This window comes from Parus major, chromosome 20, assembly GCF_001522545.3.
Source record: "Parus major isolate Abel chromosome 20, Parus_major1.1, whole genome shotgun sequence".
Classification (NCBI taxonomy): Eukaryota; Metazoa; Chordata; class Aves; order Passeriformes; family Paridae; genus Parus; species Parus major.
Window position 1 is genome coordinate 3,569,954 of NC_031788.1, and position 24,181 is coordinate 3,594,134.

Here is a 24,181-nt window from a genome sequence, read left to right on the forward strand (position 1 = left end):
TGGGGACATTTTTGGTCTCATCATTGGGACATTTTTGGTCTCATCATTTTTGGTTCTGTTGTTGCAATGAGTTGAGACTTCCACGGTGGTGTTCTCTTGGGAGGAGTCAGTGAATGTTCCCCTCCCAGGCATTTGCTCCAGGGTTTGCTTTTTCTTTGCTTTCATTCCATGTGGCTCCTAACAAGCTTAGTTTGCTGCCTGGAATTGCAAGTGTGAAATTGTCTGCGGGAGTTTCCCTGTATTTCATCCACATGTCCGGTTTAATCAGCTTTTTGTCTGTCTTTGTGAATTGCTCTAAGTATAAATTCTTTTGTTGTCTGTCTAACCACATGATTTACTGTGACTCCTCGTGCAGCTGCCTTGAGTGCAGGTAATTGGGAACATCAGCACTTGGAGAAATATTCCCCCTTCCCTGTGTCTACAAAGGTTATATTTATTAATACAAATATAGCAGGGCTTTTGATGGATTCACCTGCAGAACCTTCTTTGAATGCAGATATGGGATTTGATAAATGCAGCAATGTGGTTGTATTTTTTTTAGGTGTGTAAATCTCACCCAATGGCTGAACAGAGTAGAATCATTCCTTTACACAGCCAAATGAATATTTAATATATATCCAAGTCTTGGTTTTCAGAACTGCTCCTGCATCTGTCTTCACAATTATTATCTGATTCTACATTTAATTAAGACATGACTAAACCCCTTTTGACTGAGTTACTGCAGAATCACACCTCATATTTTTATGTTTCATTGCTATGATTCTTTTTAATTGAATGTAAATCATCCTTAGGCCTGTGCTCTGCAAAGTGCTGCTAAACATTCATGCTTCTCTGACTGAGAGCTTTGCTCCATAGGGCTGGCAGGGAGGAAATAAACTTAATGGACTCGATATTATACTTCTTTTAAAATATGATTTAGAGATGAGCACAGCATGGCCAGCAGTGACCCCCATAACCCAGTGGCCTCTGCCGAGTAACTGGCCCTTAGAAGCAGTTCTGCAATTAACTGCATAGCAGTGCTGGGATTGCCAGAGCAAATCACATCAGCAGCCTGGCTCTGGAGCATCTCCTGTGACAGAGCCCAGCACCAGCTGTTCCACAGGAAGATCAAAATATTCCCCTGTGGAAAATCACGGCATAATCTGCCCGCTGGGGTAGTTCCTTTCTGTGCCTGAACTGGAGCGTGCTGAGAGATGAAAAGATTGATCTCTGCTATTTTATTGCCTTATCTAAAGTAACTTTGAATCTCCTCAAAATGATGAACATTTCTGATTTTGTTGGGGCTTTTTTCAGCGATGCCATTTTGCTGCTGTTAGTTCTGTGGGTTACATGAAGGAACGTTACTCTGATTTAATTTGTATTTCCTTCCAGTTTCTGGGTTTTTCCATTTCTTATTTGCAGGGTTTCATTACCATTTTACCCTCCTTAATCTTTTATATCTCTGTCATGATCTATTTATTTATGTCCTGCTCTTGTCAGTTTTAGCTCTTGCCTCAGTTTCCCTAGATCAGATGAAGCTAAGGGAGTTTGTAATGTCCAAGCAGGAAAACTTTTTTTGTCATGGAGTTCCACCTGGCAAAGATCTGTCCCAAACCTCCCAAACCAGGTGATGGTGACCTGTCTCAGGTCCTCAGAAGGATTTGGTGACAGCAATGGATTCAGTGAATACAGAGCATGACTGACTTAAGGATCTCAACATTACATCTTAAACACAAAAAAAGCTTTGGCTTTTAACAACAGGAATACACATGATGCTATTCCATTTCTGGTTATTGTAACTATTCAATCATTCATTCAGTTGCCATGGTAGGATTTTTGAGGCCAGGAGTTGCATTTTTTGTGTCCCTTTCAGCTCAGGGCATTCTGTAATTCCATGCCAGCACCCCTGCAGGAGTCAGCAGATCATTTAGAAACTCCTCTTTATCGTTACTGTCACTTTTTTTTTCCTTTTCCTTCCTTCAGATGATCACTCAAGAGTGAGATTGCAGCTGCTGGATGGGGACCCTCACTCTGACTACATCAACGCCAATTACATCGACGTAAGGCTCCGGACATTCCCCCTGTGACAAACCCGCCTGTGACAATCCTGCTCATGACACAGGGCCCCTGACACAGGGCCAGGCTGTGGATCTGATATGAATGACAGCTGAACATTGCACAAACACCCTGTTGTGACAGGGAGAAGGTTCTCAGTCTCCACTTTATTTTATCTGACCAATGTGGACAGATGGAGATTTCCCTTGTTTGACAGATCCACCAGCATAAGTGGGATGTGGGCTAAGTGATGGATGCAGAAATCAATATCAGCCCCTCACAATGGCATTAGTAGATATCAGAGATTTGCCAGCTACTCACAAAGTTGTGGTGCAGAAGGCATGCATGTAAACAGATTGATTTTTGTTTAAGTGTTATAGAATGGCACTGGAAAAGCAGCCTCTGTCTCACACACAGGGTGATCAATGGACATGTGTCTAGAGAACACAGCTCTTGAGCCACAGCAACAGGAAATGTTTAGAATAGTTTCTTGAAAGGATAAAATTGCCCTCAGAATTTTCACAGAGACAAATTCTTCTTTTCAAACAAGATGTTGTGTTTTGCCTATCTGTTTTTGGTGTTACCCACAGGTAATGCAGGATTTGTGTTTCTTTGTGGAAAAAGTTTAAAAGTGCCCCATTCCTGCCTTGTCTTTGGCATGAAGAGATTGTGTTATTCAGCCTGAGGGATTTGCCCTCACCTAAAATCTCTCAGGGCAGCCCAGATGCCCATTCTTTCATTCATTCATTCATTCATTCATTCATTCATTCATTCATTCATTCATTCCATAACCAGTTAGTTATAATATATTACACAATTATACACTGTCCAGAGGGCAGCAGTTGGCACCTGGAAAGTATCAAATCCCTGGTGGGCTTTGTCTGAGCTGTGATCTCACAGACACTCACCTATTTTCTTTTTTTTCCCAGGGATACCATCGGCCTCGCCATTACATTGCAACCCAAGGCAAGTTCACTCTTGTATGTCTAAATATTTGTAAACCCACTGCTGGTTTACATTGTTGTAGTAGCTTTTTATGGGGTGGCACCATCTGTTTTGGGGAACTTTATATGGGCAAAAGGGGGAAGGATGTAGAGTTTTCCAAGATCTTTATGGCACTTAGACTTAAAACCTCAGCTGCAGGAATAGAAAATGTCACTTAGAGGTGGCAGTGCAGCCTAGAATGTGTCATTTGTGATGGAGTATGACAGGACAACTACAAGGGACTTTGTGGGTCTTGGCTTTACCTTGCTGGTGGTGGGAAGTGTGAATAAGCTGTGACTGATGAGCCTTTGAAGGGAAATAGTAGGAAATGCATTTGAACACCACCATCTGTAAGTCACTTGATGAGTTTCCTGTAGGAAAGGAAATAAGGTCAGGGAGAGGCTCGAGGCTGACAAACCTCTTGTGAGCACTGGTTGGTTGGCTTTTGGAACCAGAAATTCTTCTGGGGAAAACTTCAGAAAAGAGCTAATTCCTGCATGTTTCCTTCCTCCTCCATAATCAGTCAATATTGAACTGTGAAATGTTGTGCTGCATCAGGTGTGAATTACAGTACAGGTTCAGTGTGGGGCACATCCTTGTCCCATCTCTTACACAGTTATTTTCTGGAGCCATCACTTGTGTTGCCACCGTGCTGGAACCTTAAATACCTGCTGTGAGGAAAGGTTGGACCTCCCAGAGAGCTCCAGGCTGTGGGTGTCTGTAACCCTGAATGGCAGGAGATCTCAGAGAGAGCAGGATCCTGCAGGAACAGGACAAGGCTGGAGAGCAGCTGGGAGGGGTTTTTGGCATTCCCTGCACTCTCTTGAGATGTCCTTTTTGTCTTTCCTGCCCCAGGGCCGATGCAAGAGACAGTGAAGGATTTCTGGAGAATGATTTGGCAAGAAAACTCCGCGAGTGTTGTCATGGTCACCAACCTGGTGGAAGTGGGCAGGGTAAGGTGCCACTCCCAATGTGCCAAGCCCGACCAGGGCTGTGTTTGACAAAATGCCTTTTGCTTCCTGCAGGAAGGAAATTAATTCAGCCACTCTGGGTTTTTCTGTAAAATGCTGGCTTTTGTAATACTTAGCTGCTTCCCTTCTAGACTAATAAGGATCGTGTTCGTGCTGTAAGTCTGGGCTTGCAGAGTTACACAAATTTATGCTAGCTCAGAAGCTGTCTACCTGTCACCTTCCTCAGCACAGAAGGAAAAATGTACTTCTGCAATAGTTACTCCTTATCTGATGATTTGAATACTCCTCTAAAACTCCAGATGTGTGTCTGGTGCTTCAACCATCAAAAGACCTCTTTACACGAGAGTCCAAAACCTGGAGTTCCTGAGGTCGTTATTGCTGGTGGTTGAGGTTTTTGTGGATCCTGGGACCACCCTAAACACCCATGATCCCTCTCCTGGTCTGACCTGGACCAGACATCCCTGTGCCAGCACAAAGCAACTCCCACTGCCCATCATGGGACCAAATATAACTCAAAAGGTGTTGGCTGGACCTCAGGAAATAATGCAGCAGAATGTCTGGGGTGGCTTTTCCCAGCATGGTTTTTGTTTGAGAGGCATTTTCAGCCAGAAACCAGAGTTCTAAAAAAAATTTGTCCTGATGTTTGTAACTTTCAATTGCTTGGGTACTAAGAAAAATTTAAATTATCGTTTACTCAGAGCCATTAGAAATTCAGCTCCTTTGTGTTTGATTTCCCTTAGATCTCATGGTTGAATGCCAGCTGCTTGTGTTCATTTATTACTATTTATTCTATTTTACCTTCTACTGACACTTCAGTTTGAAATAAATGCCTCTGTGTAAAAGAAAAAAAACCCAACCAAACAACAAAAAAAAAACAAACCCACAACAAACCTACATTAATCATATTTAATATTTATAAAACCCCTTTCAATTATGACTGGAACTGGAACATGAAGCCTGCTTTGCAGCAGCTAATTGCTTCAGCTTTAGGTATTGTTCCACTCTTTCATGCTACAGCATTTAATAACCTGATAGTCTTTGTTAGCCTAAATATCCCTTCTGGAGTTTCACAGCCTTCCTTTTATTTCTTCTGCTGTTTTTGCACATGGCTCCTCGAACTGGTTAAGCTGGGATATGTTTACCTGCTCAGGAGATTTCTCTCTTGAGCCTCAGTTGAAGCCTGTCACAGCTGGTAAAATGCCAACTTTGTGTCCACATCTGATAAAGAAAGCTCAGAGTCAAACAAATTTAGTGTCTCAACATGTATCCCACAATCCCCATGAACTGAAATTCTTTGGTTAAACACAGAGAGTTCAGAATTACAGGAACAGTAGCACAGATTTTTCTCAAAAGGTGGTGGCTGTCAGGTGTTCTGTACATCTGATATAGGCCAGGCACACATGGAAATTCAAAGATTAAAAAAAAAAAAAAAAGAAAGAAAAAAGACATAATGCATCATTTGCATTTGTGTGGACAACAAAGGGGTCTTTAGAAAAATCCTGCCTGTGGATTCTATGTGTGGTAAAGGAATTTTGATCTAATTTATACAGTTAATTTTGGCAACTCTGCACATCAGAAGAAAGCCCAATTTGCATTGGCTTCAGCTTGAAAGTGGAGGAAAATATAGGTCAGCTCTGACTCAACTTGAACGAGTTCCTCTCAATATTTTCCTTCTCCCCCCAGGTGAAGTGTGTTCGATACTGGCCAGATGACACAGAAGTCTATGGAGATATTAAAGTCACATTAATTGAGACAGAGCCATTGGCAGAGTATGTCATACGTACCTTCACTGTCCAAAAGGTAAGGAGGTCTTCAGGCAGCTGAAACTGTGACACACTTCATTTGTGCTCAGAATCTCTGGGAAACACATCCAGAACGCTCTTGGAGATGGGAGCTGTGCTATTTGGACAGGCTTCACATCAGCAAACTAAATTTTTGACAGGGATTCCATTTTTGGACAAATGGTTTTACAGGAACATCTTGATGTAACCACAAAAGTAGAATCCACAGTGCATAAAGTTTAACTTGCATCCAAAAGGCAGCAGATAGCTGATGGTATGCCAGGAATAATAACTGCCTTGTTTTACAGTGGCAAATGGCAGAGGAAAAAAGGTACCAGTTCAACTGGATGCCACAAAGGGTCCCCTTTCACCAGAAATGAGAATATAATAAAAGCAGGAGTATAAAACCTATCCCCAGACCAGCAGGATTTGGAAGATTTTGTTACTTGTAATTAGAAATTGGAAGTCTAAGTGTCAGAGTATTCCAGATCTGTCCAAATTACTTTCCAAACACTCTGTAAGTGGTTTGAAAGCTTTTCCAAAATTTCCTGCTCAATGAACTTCAGCCACACTGGGAATATTATTTCAGTTTTCTGATACATCAGCTCCATATTTCATTAAATCGTAGAAAAACTTGGTGACAAATGCTAATGCCAAAATCTGACAGGCTAGAGGAGCTGCTGCTGGATTCCACCCACAATTCCTGGACAATAAAACACAGCTGAGCCAGAGTTCTGGGTTACCCTTTGCAGGGATCATAAAGGTGTGATTTTCACATACCAACACCTTGCTCTCCCCAGAAAAGATGATTCTGGGTGCCAATTTTTGCCCTTTTCACCGCCAGCAGTATTTCAAACAGAGAATTTTTGGCAGAAGGTGGCAGAAAATCTGCTGTTACCTGGGGCATGCCCACTCTCGAGGTGTTCACTCCCCAGGCTCTTGCTTCAATGCCTCAAACAGGATTTAAGAGTGAATTTTTGGTGGTTTATGGCTACAACACGAGAGGATGAGGATAAACACAGGCATGGAGAGCCAGGGCTGAGGTCACCTTGATGAGGTGGGTTTGAACTTTGGGACCACTGGTTGGAAGGGGAGCTGGTAGCCACCTTCCCAGCCCTCAGGGGAGCATTACCCACTTCCCTGGGAGCTGGAATTTGGCTGAAAGCATTTTTAGAGCGAAAAGCAGCTTCGGACACATTTCCACACGTAGTGAGAGCTCAGTGCTTGTTATCCCTCTGCTTGAGTGAAGGCAGCAGGGAGCAGAATATGCTGATTGGAGTCTGATGGAAGAAAAATAGAGGCTGTGTTGTCTCCTCAGAAAGGCTACCATGAGATCCGAGAGATTCGGCAGTTCCACTTCACCAGCTGGCCGGACCACGGCGTCCCCTGCTACGCCACGGGGCTGCTGGGCTTCGTCCGCCAGGTGAAGTTCCTCAACCCCCCCGAGGCAGGACCCATCGTGGTGCACTGCAGGTAGGCCAGCTCTCCACCTCAGCCCCTCCTCCAGCAGCTCTTCCCTCTCTTTTCTTCCCTCCTGGCAATAACCAGCCGCTGTTTAAGGGAAACTGTTGTGGGCCTCGCCGGGAAACAAAGGGAAATATGTTTTTCTTCGCTAAAGTGGCTGATCTGGAGCCAAGCTGGCATGAGCTGGAGATGATGGGAGTACGGCAGAGGGGGACTCTCAAATGTAGAAGTCCTTCCCCCAGATGGTCGTAGCAGAGCATTCAGCTCTGCTCAGGGAAGTGGTGAATATCTGGGACAGCCACTCCAGGCCCTCAAACCTCATGTGGCAGGATGGACAATGCTGGGCACAAACACAGAGAATTTTAAAGCACCTTTGCTTTTCTGTACCCTCATGTGCTGCAGCTCAGCTCTGTCCAGCATGAAAGGCCTTTCCTGCTCTGGAGGAAGGTGACCCTGCCCACACCATCATTAAGGTCCATTCCAACACATACCATTCTGTGATTTTATGCTTTTATGGTCTGAAATATTTTTCTGGCGGGGTCTGGCTGTCAGCCCTTGGGCACCTTGGCCTACTGAAAGCCCAGGAGCTGGGGTGGGAATCTCAGATTAAAAACTTGCCCAGTGACTTCCAGCTACCAAATAAAAGGAGTTAAATGCCTTCAAATGCAAGGAAAGGCATTGTGACAAAACCAGAGTTTGGGTTTGCAGCAGCAGCTATGTCTGCAGGGCTCAGGGTGTGTGTGAGCAAAAGATGTGGCTTGAGCACAAGGCCAGAGAACAGAGCTGGCTGTCCCAAAATCTCACCCTTAATCCATCCACAGGGGACTGCCTCTAGTTCCCGCTCTGTGTCTTGCAAAAGAGAGAGAAAATACATCCTACAACTACTTTAAAAAGGAAAATCAATCAAATCTTATCTTTTCTAAGCAGCTTTGGATTGGGTGGGTGTTTTGTTTTGTTGGATTCTTTTAGCAAACAAGTTTTATAATCAAGTACAGCTAATCCTGAGGAGTTGGCAGAAGAGATTTCATTTACAGCTGAGGGCCTGAGTTTGCTACTTTGGTGCCATGACACAGGGCTGGCCCTGAAAGGTGTCTGAACCTGACTCACTGTCACCAAGAAAGCAAGGAGAGATTTTTCATCCTTCCCATTTTAATGAATAAATGCCATTTCCTTCCACTTTATTTATCTGCTTTTGAATTTTAATGACTTGCTTTAAGTGGTAATTACCAAATTCTCCTCACCAATGCCTGGCTGGATAATACCACTGTTCGATATTTATGAAGTGCCAGGATCCTCTAAATATAGAACTGTTAAAACTATTTGTTAAAACTCTGAAAAGCTGAGAGATAAAGGGAGAGGAAATGCCACTTATTCATTAAAATTCTGCAAATGAAAAATATCTTCTCTCTGTTCAGCAGTTGATTAATCTGGACCATTAATTTATGGTCATTCATATCTCCTTGCTTTCGGCTCTGGTGGAGATTTCAGTGCAGCTGAAGTTTCCCTGGTTTGAGCTGAGTTCTGTTTCCTTCAGAGTAATGTGAAGAGACGTTCTCCTCTCTCCATCCTTCACACCTAAGCAGCTTGGATGATTTCCCAGAGGGGAAGGAGGACACGATGACAACAGGAGATGCAGGAGATGGCCCAATTCTCACAAGCACTGAGGAGCTCTGAACTGAAGGGTCCAAGTAGCCTTGAGCTCCTTTCTCTGTAATTTACAATCCATGACTTGAAATCACCCTCCTCAGGATCCAAACTCCTCTGGATTCAAAAGGGAAGAGAAGCATTTGAGGTGGAGGACCGAGCTCCTTTCATCATGCCCACTGGAGTAAATGTATGCACACCTTCTAGAGAGTCCCAGGGAAGAAAATGTCTGGAATTGTGTGTTTGCAATCTGGAGGCTGCTCTCCCCTGTGTGATGAGAGGTGTGACCTGACCTGTAAAATTATGAGTATTATTGCAATATTTTGTTGATGTTCTATAACACAAAGCTTTTGTTTCTTCTCCCTTTTCAAGAAATAGTATTTCCCCTCATTCCTAAACCCTAAAACAGAAAAACGAATCCAGCAGGGAGCTGGAGCAGCTCCTGGGAGGAGACAGCTGTGTGTGTGCTGCTGCCATCCTCTCCTCCACAGATCCCTGCCTCTCCACCACCCCTTGGTCACACAGACCCCCCTGCCTTTTTCTTTTGCAGTGCTGGGGCCGGGAGGACAGGGTGCTTTATTGCCATCGACATCATGCTGGACATGGCAGAGAACGAGGGCGTGGTGGATATATTCAACTGCGTGCGAGAGCTGCGCTCCCAGAGGGTCAATTTGGTGCAGACAGAGGTGGGTGCCAGCAGCTCCCCCTGCACGAGGTGCTGCTTTCCTGTCAGCTTCTCTGCCCAGCAATTTATTAAGTCAACACTGGCTTGCTCTGTGCCTTGATTATGCAGAACTTTCGGTGGCTAAACATGCCCGGATTTGCACCAAATCAATTCACTGGCAGCTACTCGAGGCCTCTAAGACAGCAGGGCAAACCTTGAAGTTTAGGTCTGTGCATTGCTGATTAATTTTATTCTCATAGTAGGAAAAAAGAGCTCCTGAAGCCTCTCATGACTCATTCATAGGAGCACTGCAGGCTCCAGTAGTAGCTGGTGTATATCAATTACAAGCTAAGCAAACAAAACCTCTTTGATTCAAGCTTTGGGTGCTGGTTGAGCAAGGTGCTCCATCACACAGTGTCTGGCAGCTGCACAAACTCCTGTGGAACTGTGTTAGCCTGTTGCACAGGTTTTATGTGTGTCCCTTAACCCCTTCCCCTCCTGAGGGACAGGACAATAGCCTGGACCAGAGGAGGGCTGTTAACTTTGTTGCCCTTCCCATATTTACTTTAGGGGAAGAGTTTTACCCAAAATACCCAGATCCCAGGGTTCTGAAGAAACCTGTTAGTTCTGTACAGTTATGCCAGGGAAGGTTAAATTGAATACTGGGAAAAGTTTTTTCATTTAAAGGGCTGTCCAGCCCTGGCACAGGCTGCCCAGGGCAGTGGTGGAGTCACCCTCCCTGCAAGGATCTGACAGACATGCAGCTGGGGACAAGTTCAGTGGTGAATTTGGCAGTGCTGGGTTGGACTCAGTGATCTTAGAGGTCTTTTCCATCCTAAGCAATTCTGTGATTCTATGGTGTTATTGGAGGTCCATCCCTGGCCACTGCCTTGTGGGCAGAGAGGCTTTGCTCCCTGATGTCCTCCTCAGCCCACCCCCATTTTGTCCCAACACTCCTGAGAGTCCCCATTTTCCTTGTAAATCTGAAGTGAACACGTGAGATGATGGATGAAATATGCTCACAAAGCTGTCACACAGCACACTGTGTAATTTGTCTCCACATGAAACAGAGCCAAATATGCATATTGGGCATGACTTATGAAAAAAAAAAAAAAAAAAGAGTGATATTTGATGATCTGTATTCAAAATATGATTTTAATATCTCCTCCCCTGTGCAGGAGCAGTACGTGTTTGTCCATGATGCCATTTTGGAGGCATGTCTCTGTGGCAACACAGCCATTCCAGTCTGTGAGTTCAGATCCATATATTACAACATCAGCAGGCTGGATCCACAGACCAATTCCAGCCAGATAAAAGATGAGTTTCAGGTAATTTCATATGTCTCAGTCACTGCAGTTGGTGTATTGAAGGTGTTTAATCTATTTCTGTGTGTTATTTTGGGATTTCCAGCAGAGCAGACAAGGGGGACACTGAGCCAAGGTCTGATTTCAGTTGATTTTTGTTGCTGTACTACTGGGTCAGGTAGAGGTTTGTTTCTGAGCATGGGCTATTCAGCCTTCAGCAGGGAAAAAATTGTCCCCATCACTCTAGCAGAGCAAGGGTATTAATTTTCACACATAATGCTGTACTTCTTATTCTAATGAGTATGGTATTGTTCATTTCCTTCCATAATTTATACAGAAACATTTATGCCTCAAGGTGTCTTATTATCCATTCTTGTGGCTCATACGGTGCTTGGTGCTTCCAAGCTTTGACAATCAACTTGTTGACAACCTTCCACACAGGGGAGAGAGGGAGCTCAGTGAGCGTTATTTTGGCTATTGCTAATTTTCAATTAAATGTCAATGAATCCCTCAGTTCACTGCAAATGTTTTGCCAGGTTCCTGGTGATGAGACCCAAAATGATGGACAGTAAAACTCACAAGTGCTCCATTAGTGCTCCTTGCCCAAGGCAAGCAACAAAATAGGGTCCCCTCCTTTGTTTCTGGTCCTTGTTGCTTACCCATCCTGCTAAATGGGCTTAGGACACTCCAGCTGTGTGCAGCTGTTCCTCTCACAAAGTGAAGAGTTCACCCAGAATTCTGAACACTGAACTAAGTTTTCCAGTCTTATTCCCCATGAATCTATAATTCTTTACTGTGAGTCTGAAGAGACACTGGCACAGGCTTCCCAGAGCAGCTGTGGCTGCCCCAACCCTGGAAGTGTCCAAGGCCAAGGTTGGAGGAGGCTTGGAACAACCTGGGATAGGGGAAGGTGTCCCTGCCCATGACAGGTGGAATGGATGGGCTTGAAAATCTCTTCCAAACCAAAACATTCTGTGGATCTATGATTTTGAGACAACATCGATGTAGAAAAGAAACAAGAATGGGGAAATTGCAGCAAGGTGAGTTTGACAGGAAAGAGAGAGACATCTACTATTTGTATGAGGTCACTTACAGTCAGAGTAAAAAGGTGGAGATTGCTTTAATTGTAGTAAATTCCCACCCCCTCTCCCAGGAAAGTGTATTTTGCAGCAAGAGAATTCATTTTGGGATCCCCAGCCTGAGTCAGAGGCCTCTTTTCCTCCCTCTCTATGCAAAGGGAGAATGTGTGTCTTTTATCTGAAGCTTTACAGGGAATCATCAGGGTTGGTATAGTGAGATAAAGAACGTGGATCCCAACTGATGGCAGTTCAATTAAAAAAAGATCTGGTTCTATCAAGTGATAGCAGGTCTGTCAAAGTGTTTCAGGTTCTTGGCATGAAGGAACCAGAGCCGAACTTCATCAAATGCTGTTTAAAAAAACCACTATTAAAAAAAACCCCACTATTAAAAAAGCCAGCCACCGCTTGCTGGGTGTATTTTGTCATGATATGAGATGGGATTTGTCACCTCTGTGCTTGTTCTTTTGAGCTGCCAGGGGCTGGCAGCTCCTGTGGGAAGGAACTGCTCCAGTGTGCTTTGCATAAGAGGTTCAGTGTCTGTCTCGTCGTGGAATCTATTTTTACAGGATTTTGGCTCAGAGCGTTCCTCAGCCCCGATTGTCTGGATTTAATGCAAAAGCTGGTATCTCTGCTGCAATCTTTAGGAACCAGTTGATATAACTATAGATCTGTGCTTGCAGTGTGTGGTATTTAGGTCCCTCTGGCCCTGAGGTAAGGCTGGATGTATTTCTCATGCTCTACATGTTGTCTGGACACACAAAAGCTCACTCTGGAGAGCTTTTTTAATCTTAATCAGCACAGGAACAAGGAAGAGAGGGGAGTAGCATGAAACAGGCAGGAGTAAATCACTGTCAAGTCACCTGCCTGATTATCTGCACTGTCAGAGATCTGAGATTCCATATTGTTTCTCCAGCCAGACTCCCTGCTTTCCATCTCCAGACAATGCAGAACCTGAATAATTTAGAGCAAATATATTATTTCAAGTTTTATACTTCGACACGTTCTTTTATCTTGGATTGTTTGACCTTCCTCTTTTCTTCATTCATAACCTCACTGTGGCAGATGTCCAGCTCTTTGTAAGATTTTTTTTTTTGCCTCTAAATATTTTGTATTCTTCTGGCTGCAGAGAGTTCACTGTAGGACTCCACGGGCTTTGCTCAGGAAGGGGAGATGTAAAAGTGAAAATACAATGACATCAGGCAGCCACTGATCTACCACCACTTCAGCACTGATGCAAAGATGCATTCACTTTGATTCTTGAGTTTTGATCCTTGCTGACCAACCTGGACTGGTTTGTCAAGAGGCTTCCACAATGGGGAACACAACAGTAAAATAGATTCAAAGAAATATAGTCTGTCAAGCTGTGGAAAAGGCAGATAACAGTCAAAGACTGACATCAAGGCCCCAGAGATTAGCTATGACTATGTAAGTGAAGCATCCTATGTGTCACTTCAAAAGGAATGTAGCAATCTAAATAATATATGAAACAAATAGGCTTTTCTGTTAAAAAAAACCTCAAAACAACATTTTATCCTAGGTTTTTATAAGATAAGTCAGTAGTGTGAGGGAACACCAGGGGCTCTGAACACAGTCTGACCTGCTGGGTGATCATCACTCAGGGGACACCTGCACAGGACCCACCTGAAGAGAGGGAAGGATTTGTGCTTCCACCCTAAGGATGGTAGAAACAGGAGGAGGTTTCACTCCATCACCACCTTAAAGCTGCATCTTATTTATACCTGTGACACCTATTTCCAGCCTCCAGGGGAGACCAGGAATGTTGTCTAGCTGTTCTGTGGGCTTAGAGCTGGAGGTGTCTGGGAGGTGCTCAGTGCTTGAATTTTAGCTGGGGCTAACAATGTTTGGAAGAGTCCCTCGAGCCAATCTGCAAAGTGCAATGTGTTATAACAGCAACAAGCTCCTTACTGCTTCTTCCTTTTTATCTCTGGGTTGCCAAATGCTACAAAGCCCAGTAAGGCAGAGTCCCCAGGCAAGTACAAAGGAGAGCCCTTTATTGCAAAACCCAGGCCTCTTTAAGCAGTTACTTCCCATTTAAGCACAACAAATTAAATTCAACCAACCACCATGAACCACGATGTGAGCCCATGATGGTTCTATAACTTATTTTTCTACCTCCAGTTCAGCTGAGTCACTTTCCCATGTGTCCTCCTCTGCTTAGCTGAAGTAGCAGGCCTGAGCCATGGTTTTACAAGGGTAACAATTTTGTAATTATTTTGTATTTTTTTTTCACCTTTACCCAACCGCCAAAGCTCTGCTGCCCTGAGTCCCTTTAGAACAAACACACTGTGCATATGGCATCCTCCTTGGAATCGAACTGCAAGGCACTCAGGCTGTTTGTGTCCTTGTTCCCCTGCTCCCTGCCCCTCACAGACCCTGAACATCGTGACGCCGCGGGTGCGGCCGGAGGACTGCAGCATCGGGCTGCTGCCCCGCAACCACGACAAGAACCGCTGCATGGACGTGCTGCCGCTGGACCGCTGCCTGCCCTTCCTCATCTCCGTGGATGGAGAGTCCAGCAACTACATCAATGCTGCACTCATGGATGTAAGCACTGCCCTGGCACACCCAGAGCAGCCCACCACCGGTTTATCCCCGCTCGGGATGATTTTCTGGGAGAATGGGTTTAAAGAAAAAATTTACTTAGCTGTAGCTGCTGAGTCTGATATCTCCAAACTGGGCAAAGCACGTGAATTTTCTCTTTGCCACCAAAATATGTCCTCTAGACTATGATTATCCCATGGAAGTGTCACAGCACTGGCCTGACAGAGTTCAAGAAGCTTTCAGACAATATTTTTGGGCACTCTGGGGGATGGTGCTGGGCAGGGCCAGGAGTTGGACTCCCTGGTTCTTTAGGATCATGTCCAACTCAGCACATTCTGTTACATTCTGTTATTCTGTGATCACACACCCTAATTCTGCACCACACTGACAGAAGATTTTTGGTAAAGGCATCCCTCAGTGTGCAGGCTGAGGCTGGATCACAGAAAGGTGGACACACAAAAAGCGGGGGGAAGCTCTTCCCATACACTGGTTTTTGTATCCATTGGGAAGAGAAATGTTTGCCAGGTCAGCTCCTTGGAAAAGATAATTTGCAGTGTGGAGCAAGTGATTGATTTGATCTTATGCAGTTAAGAATGTGGGGGTGCAGGGATCAGATGTACAAAATATTTTCAGGCTAAAGGATGTGAGTTGAGTTGATGTGACTCTGTCCGAGGGCGTTTTCCCTCGCTTTGTTTATAGCCTGGAATCTCACAGCACGGGTCATTTGTGGAGGATGAATTATGTTGATGGCTTCTTTTTGCTGCACTGCCTTTGGACACAGATGTCTTTAAAGCCACTAATTATTGCAGTTGGAGTATGTGTAAATATGATCCAGGGTGAAATGGCATCATTTTTTCCCTGGCAGCAGCAGGGTCTCTATTTTTTAATTTTTCCTGTTCTTCAGTCTGGGAAACAGTGATACTGCTGCATTCAAGATATTCAGTCAAATGGTCACAGAATTTAGATTTTTTTTCAGCAAGATTGTGTATTGCAAACATGCCTAAGGAAATTTGTTTTTTAAACTGTGTTCAGTGCTGTTGCACATCTGCAGAAGCACAATCCAGTCTTTGGTTTCTTAGGGATTGGGAATATTTGTACATTTCAGCCTTCGTTACCTCAAATCACTTTGCAAATATTTGGATCCTTCTCCACAAAATTCCAGTGGATTAATTTTTTTAAGTACAAAGCAGTTTTTCACCCGTCATTGAAATTCAGCCACTGTGATGTTCTCTGACTCTCCTTTATCTTTCCATAAAGGATTCAGGAACTTTTGGGGACAAAAATAATCACAGTGGAACATCCAGGATCCTACATTTTCATAGCTGCTCTTGCACACACAGATCTGTGTGTGAAGTCTTGCACTGAGCAGGGACTCTTAGAGGACACTCTCCATCCATCCCATGTGGCCTTGAAAGGAGCAAAATTGTCCCTCAGCTTCCCCCAAAACGATGGAACTTAATCCTTAAAAAATGAGACTTGAGTCACATCATGAGTCAAGCCATGAAGAAGTGATGATAGATTTGTGTTTAATCCATGGGGTTTGGAGAAAAACAGGAATTTATGTGTCATCATTCCCCCATATTCCCACTCATGTTCTCTTGCATGAGTAATTCACACCTCTGTGTCACCTTCCCTTTGAAACAGGACAGTGAACCTGGTTCCTCCCTGTAGCAAAGAGCTGGGGAGGGTTTCTTTTTCTCCCAAAGGCAAACCCCACAAGCACATGTGACCTTCAGCCAAGAGTTCAGCCAGGTTTGCTACTGGCACACCGTGAAAAAAACCACAGCAGGAACATTCTGCTGTTTAGTTAAGAGATAAACCTCAGTCTTTTATTTGCCGCTCTGTTGCCACCGCTGGTCGGGTGATTCACAACTTTTGACCCATTCTGGTGCTTCTAGATGTGGAATGCAGAGTGGGGAAAAAGATAAAAGTCTGTTTCAGACTAAAATTTCACAAAGAAATGATTTTGTTCCCATCATGTCCCATCACCCTCCTTACAGGTGCACACTCAGGAACCCCTTTTTCCCAGCACTGCCTGCCCAGCACTTCCACCCACATCTGCCTCACACAGAGAACAAAAGGCAAACCCCCATAGCCAGCTTAATACTTCACAATTTTATTTATTTCTTCATTTTAAATCCAAAATTTTATTCTGCTGGAGGGTTTTTTGTGCTTTTTTGTCTTCTTTACCCCAGAATTAGTGTGCCTTTTGATTCAAGTCCGCTTCACAGATGTGCAGCACAAAGGACTGTGCAGTTTCCAGGCTCATTTAAGCCTTGCCTGCCGTGGTTGGGAAGCGATAAAGTTTTCAGCTTGTTGCCTTTCATCCCTGAGAGCCTCCCAAACTCTCATTAACTGAGCCCCCAGAGGTTGGGAGCACAGCTCCACCCCTCCCTGCTTAGGGATGCTGAGGTCAGGGGGCCTTTTGGAGGTGAAAGAACAACATCAGAAATTAAATGTCAATGTCACAGGCTCTGAATGCTGCCCCACGAGCTCACAAAGGATGGCTGAGATCCAAATGTGCCACCTCTGTCACCCTGCACCCCCAGGCAGCCACAGCAGCCAGGGCTAATCCCTTCTGGAGCTCCTCGAGGCCACAGCAGCACAAAGGAGAGCATTTGCTTCCAGCTGTTTTCCTTCCAATTATTAACATTACTGATAGTCATAGTAGTAGTAATAGTAGAATTAGCATTATTTGCTGAGTCTCAAAATATAAATAATTGATTTGGGTAATCTCTGCTCTTGTGACACTTCTTTAATGAAATGTCTTTATTGGGAGCAAAAGAATCCCATTAGGAGGCGTTCATTCATTGCGGAGCGATAACAAGGAGCAGGAGATGTGATTTGTATAATCTGGTTAAATGGCTCAGATTGCCTCCCCACAGCCTCCTGGGTGTAATATTCCTTTGAATAAAAGTTGATTGAATTTTTTTTTATTTTTTTTTTTAACTAATCTTATTCTTTTGTTAGAGCCACAAGCAACCTGCTGCCTTCATTGTCACCCAGCACCCCTTGCCCAACACCATCACAGATTTCTGGAGGCTGGTGTTTGATTACAACTGCTCCTCCGTGGTGATGCTCAACGAGATGGATGCAGCACAGGTCAGTGCCTCTTCATTCCTGCCATGTCACTCCCTCCTCAAATCCAGGGGTTTGCAGAGGGTCCCTGCTGCCCTTTTCTGGTTCTCTCCCACCCCAACAGATAAAAGAGGGGGAGCTGGAAAGTGATAGGTGATGTTTTGGGGTTTTAATGGAGAGGAAGTCCACATGCCTGGCTCTTTGTAAGGTAGTTTTTATTGTAATTAACAGGGATCATGGAAGGGTTTGGATGGGAAGGGACCTTAAAGACTGTCTTACTTCAGCCCCCTGCAATGGGCAGGGACACCTTCCACTGTCCCAGGCTGCTCCAAACCCCATCCAGCCTGGCCTTGAACATTCCCAGGGATCCAGGGGCAGCCCCAGCTGCTCTGGGCACCCTGTGCCAGGGCCTCCTCACCCTCACAAGGAGGAATTTCTTCCTGATATCCCATCTAATCTGCCCTCTTTCAGCTTAATGCTATTCCCCTCTTTCCTATCACCCCATTTCCTTCTGAAAATTCCCTCTCCAGCCTTCCTGTAGGCCCCTTTTATGTACTGGAAAGTTGCTATAAAGTCTCAACATTTATTGTACAAATACTTTAATATGAAATCATGTAAAATAGGTATATTTAAAATCGTAAGAAAGTTTTATATACATACTATATATACTATAGAATTCATGTTTGCAGGTCAAAATTTCCCTCCCAAACCCACTTTCTCCCCTTTCATATTTCTGTCTGTGTCTGGTTAAGGAAAATGCTTCCTACCACAGCCTCTGGGTGCTTCACACTTGTCTTTTTCAACGGCATTTCCAGAAGAATAAAACCAAGAGAGCTGAAATAATTTGAAGGATCGTTCCCCTGAGATTTCCAGTATGATTCTGTAATACTGAGAAATGTGCTTTGCACAGTTTGAGGATAATATCTCTTTTTAATCTTTTTTTTATTTCTTTTTAATTCCATGTCTGTTGGGTTTTGGCTGTTGGACACAGCATTATTTTCAGGATTTGAGTTTTCCAGGGAGGAGCTTTTGCCATCCCTCCTGCCCTGGTGTCTCCAGCCACCTTGCTGATGAGTGGCAGAGGATAACAGCTTTCAAAAAGGCATAATCATGCAATTTGTGTGGAGAGTACATTTGGCATGCTTAATTCACCCATTACAGCCCTTGTTCAACGAGAGGAGAGGAACTCTCAGTGGTTGGCACTTCATGGATTGGTTTTTCATTTGTCTCTTCCCTGTCTGACCACACTGAAGGCAGTGAGCTGTTGGTCTCTTTTTCGGATGGTGATGGAGAAGTCAGTCACCCCAGTCCTTCAGGGGATGTCCCATCTGGGGGAATGTGGTGGGACCCCCATCCAGCCCCAGTGACAGCTCTGTTCAGCACTGGGCTCTCCTGGTGCCCTGCAGAGTCCCACCACTCTGTGAGGAACCAGAGATCCTCTGTATCTTCTGTTTTCCTCTCCCATCCATCCTCCTTGACTCTGCGTCTTGGAATTGAATCCAGAGACAAATTTCACCTTTTTTTTCCTGACACTTCAAAGCAAAACCCAGCTTTTTCTGGAAATGACACACTTTCTCACTCTTGGTTCTGGGAAAACACAAACCTTTCAGCCTCAGTGTTATTCTTGTGACTTTCTGCACAAAGCTTAGTTTTTTCCCAGCAAAGGAAAAACAGTTTCTGGCTTTTTGCTGTTATGATGTGGTCTGTAGGCACTGAAAAGGGGATTTGGCAGGGCATGAAGTCACTGTGACAGTTTCTGTAGCACAGTGTCACCTCCCTCGAGAGTGCAGCCAATGCCAAAACACCCAGGAGGCACTGGAAGTTAAGGAGGATTTTAAAGTTTGTATTTTATGAGCTACCAGGACACAGTGAGAGATTTTGATACCATAGAATAATTTGGGGTGGGACAGACCTCTAAGACCATTGAGCCCAGCTGTTATCTCAGCACTACCAAGGCCAGCACTAACCCATGTCCCCAGGTGCCACATCAATGCACCTTTTATATCCCTCCAGGGATGGTGACTCCACCACTGCTCTGGGCAGCTGCTCAGCTGTGCCTGACCACTCTTTCAGTGAAGAAATTTTCCCTTATATCCAGTCTAAACTTCCCCTGGCACAGCTTGAAGCTGTTTCCTCTCATCCTGTCCTTTGTTCCTTGGGAGCAGAGCTTGCTCCCCAGCTGGCTGCACCCTCAGGGAGCTGTGCAGAGAGAGAGGATTTCCCTCCTGAGCTTCATTTGCTCCAGGCTGAGCCCCTTTCCCAGCTCCCTCAGCTGCTTCTGGGGGCTCCAGACCCTTCCCCAGCTCTGCTGCCCTCCAGACCACACACACCCACTGTGTGATTGAGTGGCCTCAAGCTCATCAATCCAGATCTCTCTGCAGGTCCTTCCCACCCTCCAGCAGATCATCAGAGCCACTGTGGAGATGAGTTTTCTGGAAGAGAACTTGGCACTGTGCCTGCACTGTCCTTGCATGGCAGTGCTGTCATTACCTGTCTGTAAATAACCCCTGTGCAGGTCAGGGCACACAACAGCAGCTGGCAGCACTGTGTTCACCTGTGGGTTTGGAGAGGTGGCTGTTCACAGACCTGCTCTGGGAAAAGCAGATTTTCCATGCTAAGGAAAGGTTTAATCCTTTTCTGCTTCCCAGTGCACCTTGAGGTTGTTTTCCAAAGCTCCTGCTCTGCTCACATCTCCCTGCCTGTGGGACAGGTGCTTTGAGAGCAGATCACTAGGCAGCTTGAAAGTCTGAATGAAGAGTAAAGAAACCCTTCAAAGGACTTGCTTGTGTGGTCTTGGCTGGCTTGCTTAATCTTGAAAAACTAACAAGGGCAAAGATGCATAAGATTGTGTGACTATCCCACCCAATTTCAATCCTATATGATCAAAGGAAGAACAGGAGTGCAGAATTAATGCAGCCTCATGCACACACTCGACGTTGTTGCTGGCAGTGATTGAACTTGAAAAGCTCGAGATCGAGTTCAGATGAGCATCTTGGGGGTTTCAAAACTTGTACAAAATTACACTTGAAAATAGGCAGAAAAAAAAGCCCACAAAGAAATACAATCTTAGCAGAAACTGCTAATGAGATCTCATGCAAAACATTTTTGTGCCATGATGTATTTCCAGCTGGATTTAAAATCCTTAGATTGTAATTTGTGTGCATAGGGTGTTTTTTTGTCCTTTCAACTCAGTTATATCAGCAGAAGAAAAAGACTCCCAGCCTGCTTCACAAACTTCAGAGGTGCAGTTGTGGTTCACCCTGAAACCAGACTTGCTCTTGTTGCTCTCAGAGCAAACTCACTCTCCTTCCTCTGCTCACTGGTAGAGCCAGAAAAATAAAATATTCGTTTTACAGAAAAAAAAAAATCCAGTTTCTTTGAATTAGGATTAATTTTCTTGGTGCCTGTACTGTTTCCTCATTTTTACCAAATCTCTGTGGTTCCTATTAAATTTATCTACAGACACTAATCTTTTAATGCTCCTGTTAAATCTCAGCCCTTACAGAAGCTTCATTTGTCAGCCACTTTCTCTGCACCTCTAGAACCAGAATTCAATCAGTTCCAAATTGTGTTCATACAAAAATAAAGAGGAAGAAAAGCCCTAAAAATACATTTCTTTTTTGCTTCATATTCAGGATATAAAATGCTGTACTGAGCTAGAATGAGATCTTCTCTGAACAAAGCCACGATATACAAGAGTGGTGATGGGTTTTGAGCTGGTTATAGATCCAAAAACAATGACTAGATATGTTAATAATTAAGATTTCTGCTTATTTTTGTGTTTTTTTTCTAGCTCTGCATGCAGTACTGGCCAGAGAAGACGTCCTGTTGTTATGGCCCAATCCAAGTGGAGTTTGTTTCAGCAGACATTGATGAAGATATCATCAACCGGATATTCCGGATTTGCAACATGGCCAGGGTAAGAGAGGAGAACTACCACGTTCCCTTGTTATTCTCAAAAACACATTTTGGCTCAAGGAAGAGGCAGAGCCAAGATTTGTGGTTTAGAGATGCAGAATCTCTCACCTAGGAATGAAATTCCACTGCAGCTACTTCCTTTAATTAACATTTAATCAGCCTGCATTGCTAAAGGACTCTTGGCTGAAGGCAGCAAGTGCATGATATGAGCTGAAAATCTGTATTTAAATGGTGAGCATTTTTCTGTGTATATTTGAGAACAATTCATCACTTAGTAGCCAATATAAAGCCATCAGTATTGCAGGAAATAAACTGGGATGGTGTCAGCAGCTCTCCATCTGTCAGCTCCCAGGCAGCATCTCTGAAGACAGATGCAATGTTTACTGGCTAGACTGGGATTCCCAATTGCCACTGCTTTCCCTATAAATAAGCAACTGCCATTTCTGTAAGCAACTCTTTGTCTGTGTCCCTCAGCCCCAGGACAGCTGAAATGATAGAAACAAAGTTTATCTGCACACTGAGCCCTGGCAATTCGACTTCAGGGCTGCAGGAAAGGGCTTCAGCAGAGGATTTTTCTCTCATTAGTTGTTTCCCAGATTGATGATGTTTCCTTTGTTGTTCCTCTTTCATTTTTTCTAGTCAGAAATGGAAGCAGGCTCCGCAAATTATATTTCCATGCAGTTTAACACATCAGTGTCTGCATGGTCAGGTGTGGCACTGCAGAGGGAACCTGGGGGTCCAGCCAATTGATAGATTGATAGACTGGCTGGATATTAGACACCTTCCTGTGTCCCAGGGGTCACAAAACTGGTCAGGACAAGGCTCTCTGCCTCTCAGATGGAGCTGGCAGTGGCTGCGGGGCTGGCAGGGCGGGTGCTGTGTGCTCACAGCTCTCTGCACTCATCCCTGTCCAACACCACAGCCATTGCCAGCAAACTTGTGAGGATCCTTTCCCTCCACAACCCCCAGGGAATTCTTGAGTGCTGCCTCTACTTCCTATGGCACAGCACAGTCAAGCAGGAAAGAGACTTTTGATATGTTTGTGTGGTTTGTGTGGAAACTTTATCCTGGAGACCAAACAAGGCTCCGTGCACTTGGTGTGTGCTTGGCTCTGTCATAATCATTATCCAGCTGAGAGCAAAGCCCTTGTCAGGCAGGCAGGTGCAGGTGCAGAGGGGAGGATGCTGTGATGCTGTGTGAGCAGTGCTGCCTGCCCTGTCCCCTGCCCCGCTCAGCAGCTCTGTGTTGCAGCCGCAGGACGGGTACCGCATCGTGCAGCACCTGCAGTACATCGGCTGGCCGGCCTACAGGGACACCCCTCCCTCCAAACGCTCCCTGCTGAAGGTGGTCAGGAGGCTGGAGAAGTGGCAGGAGCAGTATGATGGCAGAGACGGGCGCACTGTGGTCCACTGCCTGTAAGTAGGGCTGGGGAGCGTCTGCGGCCTCACGTGGAGCTGTGTGAAGACAACTGGTCCTGGATCTGGGAATCCAGTGCCTTGCCAGGCTTCAGCTGGGGAAAATGGAGTTAAATAATACACTTCAAGTTGAATATTGTACTGCATTCCAGTATCCTGGCCCTGGGATTTTACTGAGTGCAGTGAGAAGCAGCTCCAAGAGCCCCGGTACAGTGTAGGTCTCGTGACTGGAGCTCAGATGGAGCCGAGGCAGCCCTGCCATGTACCAGCTCTGGGCACAGAGCTGCTGAGAGCCCAGAGCAGGGATCTGCATGCAGCATTGCACCCCCTGAGCTTCCCTGCCCCCCACTCCAGGGATCCCTTATCCCTATCCATGCCTGCCCCTGTTCTACATATCTCTGCTTTCACAGACTCACAGAGTGGTTTGGTTTGGAAGGGATCTCAAACTCCACTCAGTTCTAGTGGACACCTCCCACTGTCCCAGGTTGCTCCAAGCCCTGTCCAGCCTGGCCTTGGACACTTTCAGGGATCCAGGAACAGCCACAGCTGCTCTGGGCACCCTGTGCAGAGGCTCACCACCCTCAAAGGGAGGAATTTCTTTTCAATATCTCATCCATCCCTGCCCTCTGGCAGTGGGAGCCATTCCCTGTGTCCTGTCACTCCATGCCCTTGTCCAAACCCCCCTTCCAGCTCTCCTGGAGCCCCTTTAGGCACACAAACCCTTGAACATCCATGACCAGCCCTTCCACTAGAGACCACGGGGTGTGAGCTGTGTGTGCTCTCCTTCCCTCAGCCTCACCCCTTTTCTCCTGCTCTCAGGAACGGTGGAGGACGCAGCGGCACCTTCTGTGCCATCTGCAGTGTGTGTGAAATGATCCAACAGCAAAACATCATTGACGTGTTCCACATAGTGAAAACACTACGGAATAACAAATCCAACATGGTGGAGTCACTGGTAAGGCTTTTTCCTGCTCATTCCCCACCCAGTGTGTGCAAGGGACTTCAGGATGGGTCAGAAAATGTCAAAATGGCTTCGTTCAGGATGAATCAAAGTGAATGGGAACATGAAGACACCAGAATAAAACCAGACTGGTCCTGTTTTAACGTGTTCAGTGAATCCTCCTGCTTCTCCTGCTGAGAAGAGGGGATGCCCTGGCAGAGTGAGGGACCCTGTGTCCCATGCCTCAGGAGGTCAAACCCCACAGAGTTGTCAACATGGCTGTGGGAAGAGTGGGATTTGTCCTCCTGTCCATGCAGGGGTTTGTCCTCCTGTCCATGCAGGG

General features: G+C 45.2%; 1 protein-coding gene across 7 annotated transcripts in view; it reads left to right on the plus strand.

The window, feature by feature from the left end:
* Positions 1-24,181, plus strand: part of PTPRT (protein tyrosine phosphatase receptor type T) — a 435,686-nt gene that overhangs the window by 404,144 nt on the left and 7,361 nt on the right. For all 7 annotated transcript variants that reach the window (XM_015647508.2, XM_033519067.1, XM_033519069.1 and 4 more), the window contains 12 exons: positions 1,963-2,039; positions 2,964-3,000; positions 3,874-3,971; positions 5,673-5,789; positions 7,089-7,243; positions 9,429-9,564; positions 10,721-10,870; positions 14,317-14,490; positions 17,458-17,589; positions 21,359-21,484; positions 22,735-22,898; positions 23,718-23,853. In XM_015647508.2, the coding sequence (XP_015502994.1) occupies positions 1,963-2,039; positions 2,964-3,000; positions 3,874-3,971; positions 5,673-5,789; positions 7,089-7,243; positions 9,429-9,564; positions 10,721-10,870; positions 14,317-14,490; positions 17,458-17,589; positions 21,359-21,484; positions 22,735-22,898; positions 23,718-23,853 (1,502 nt within the window). The remainder of the gene's footprint in view (positions 1-1,962; positions 2,040-2,963; positions 3,001-3,873; positions 3,972-5,672; positions 5,790-7,088; positions 7,244-9,428; positions 9,565-10,720; positions 10,871-14,316; positions 14,491-17,457; positions 17,590-21,358; positions 21,485-22,734; positions 22,899-23,717; positions 23,854-24,181) is intronic.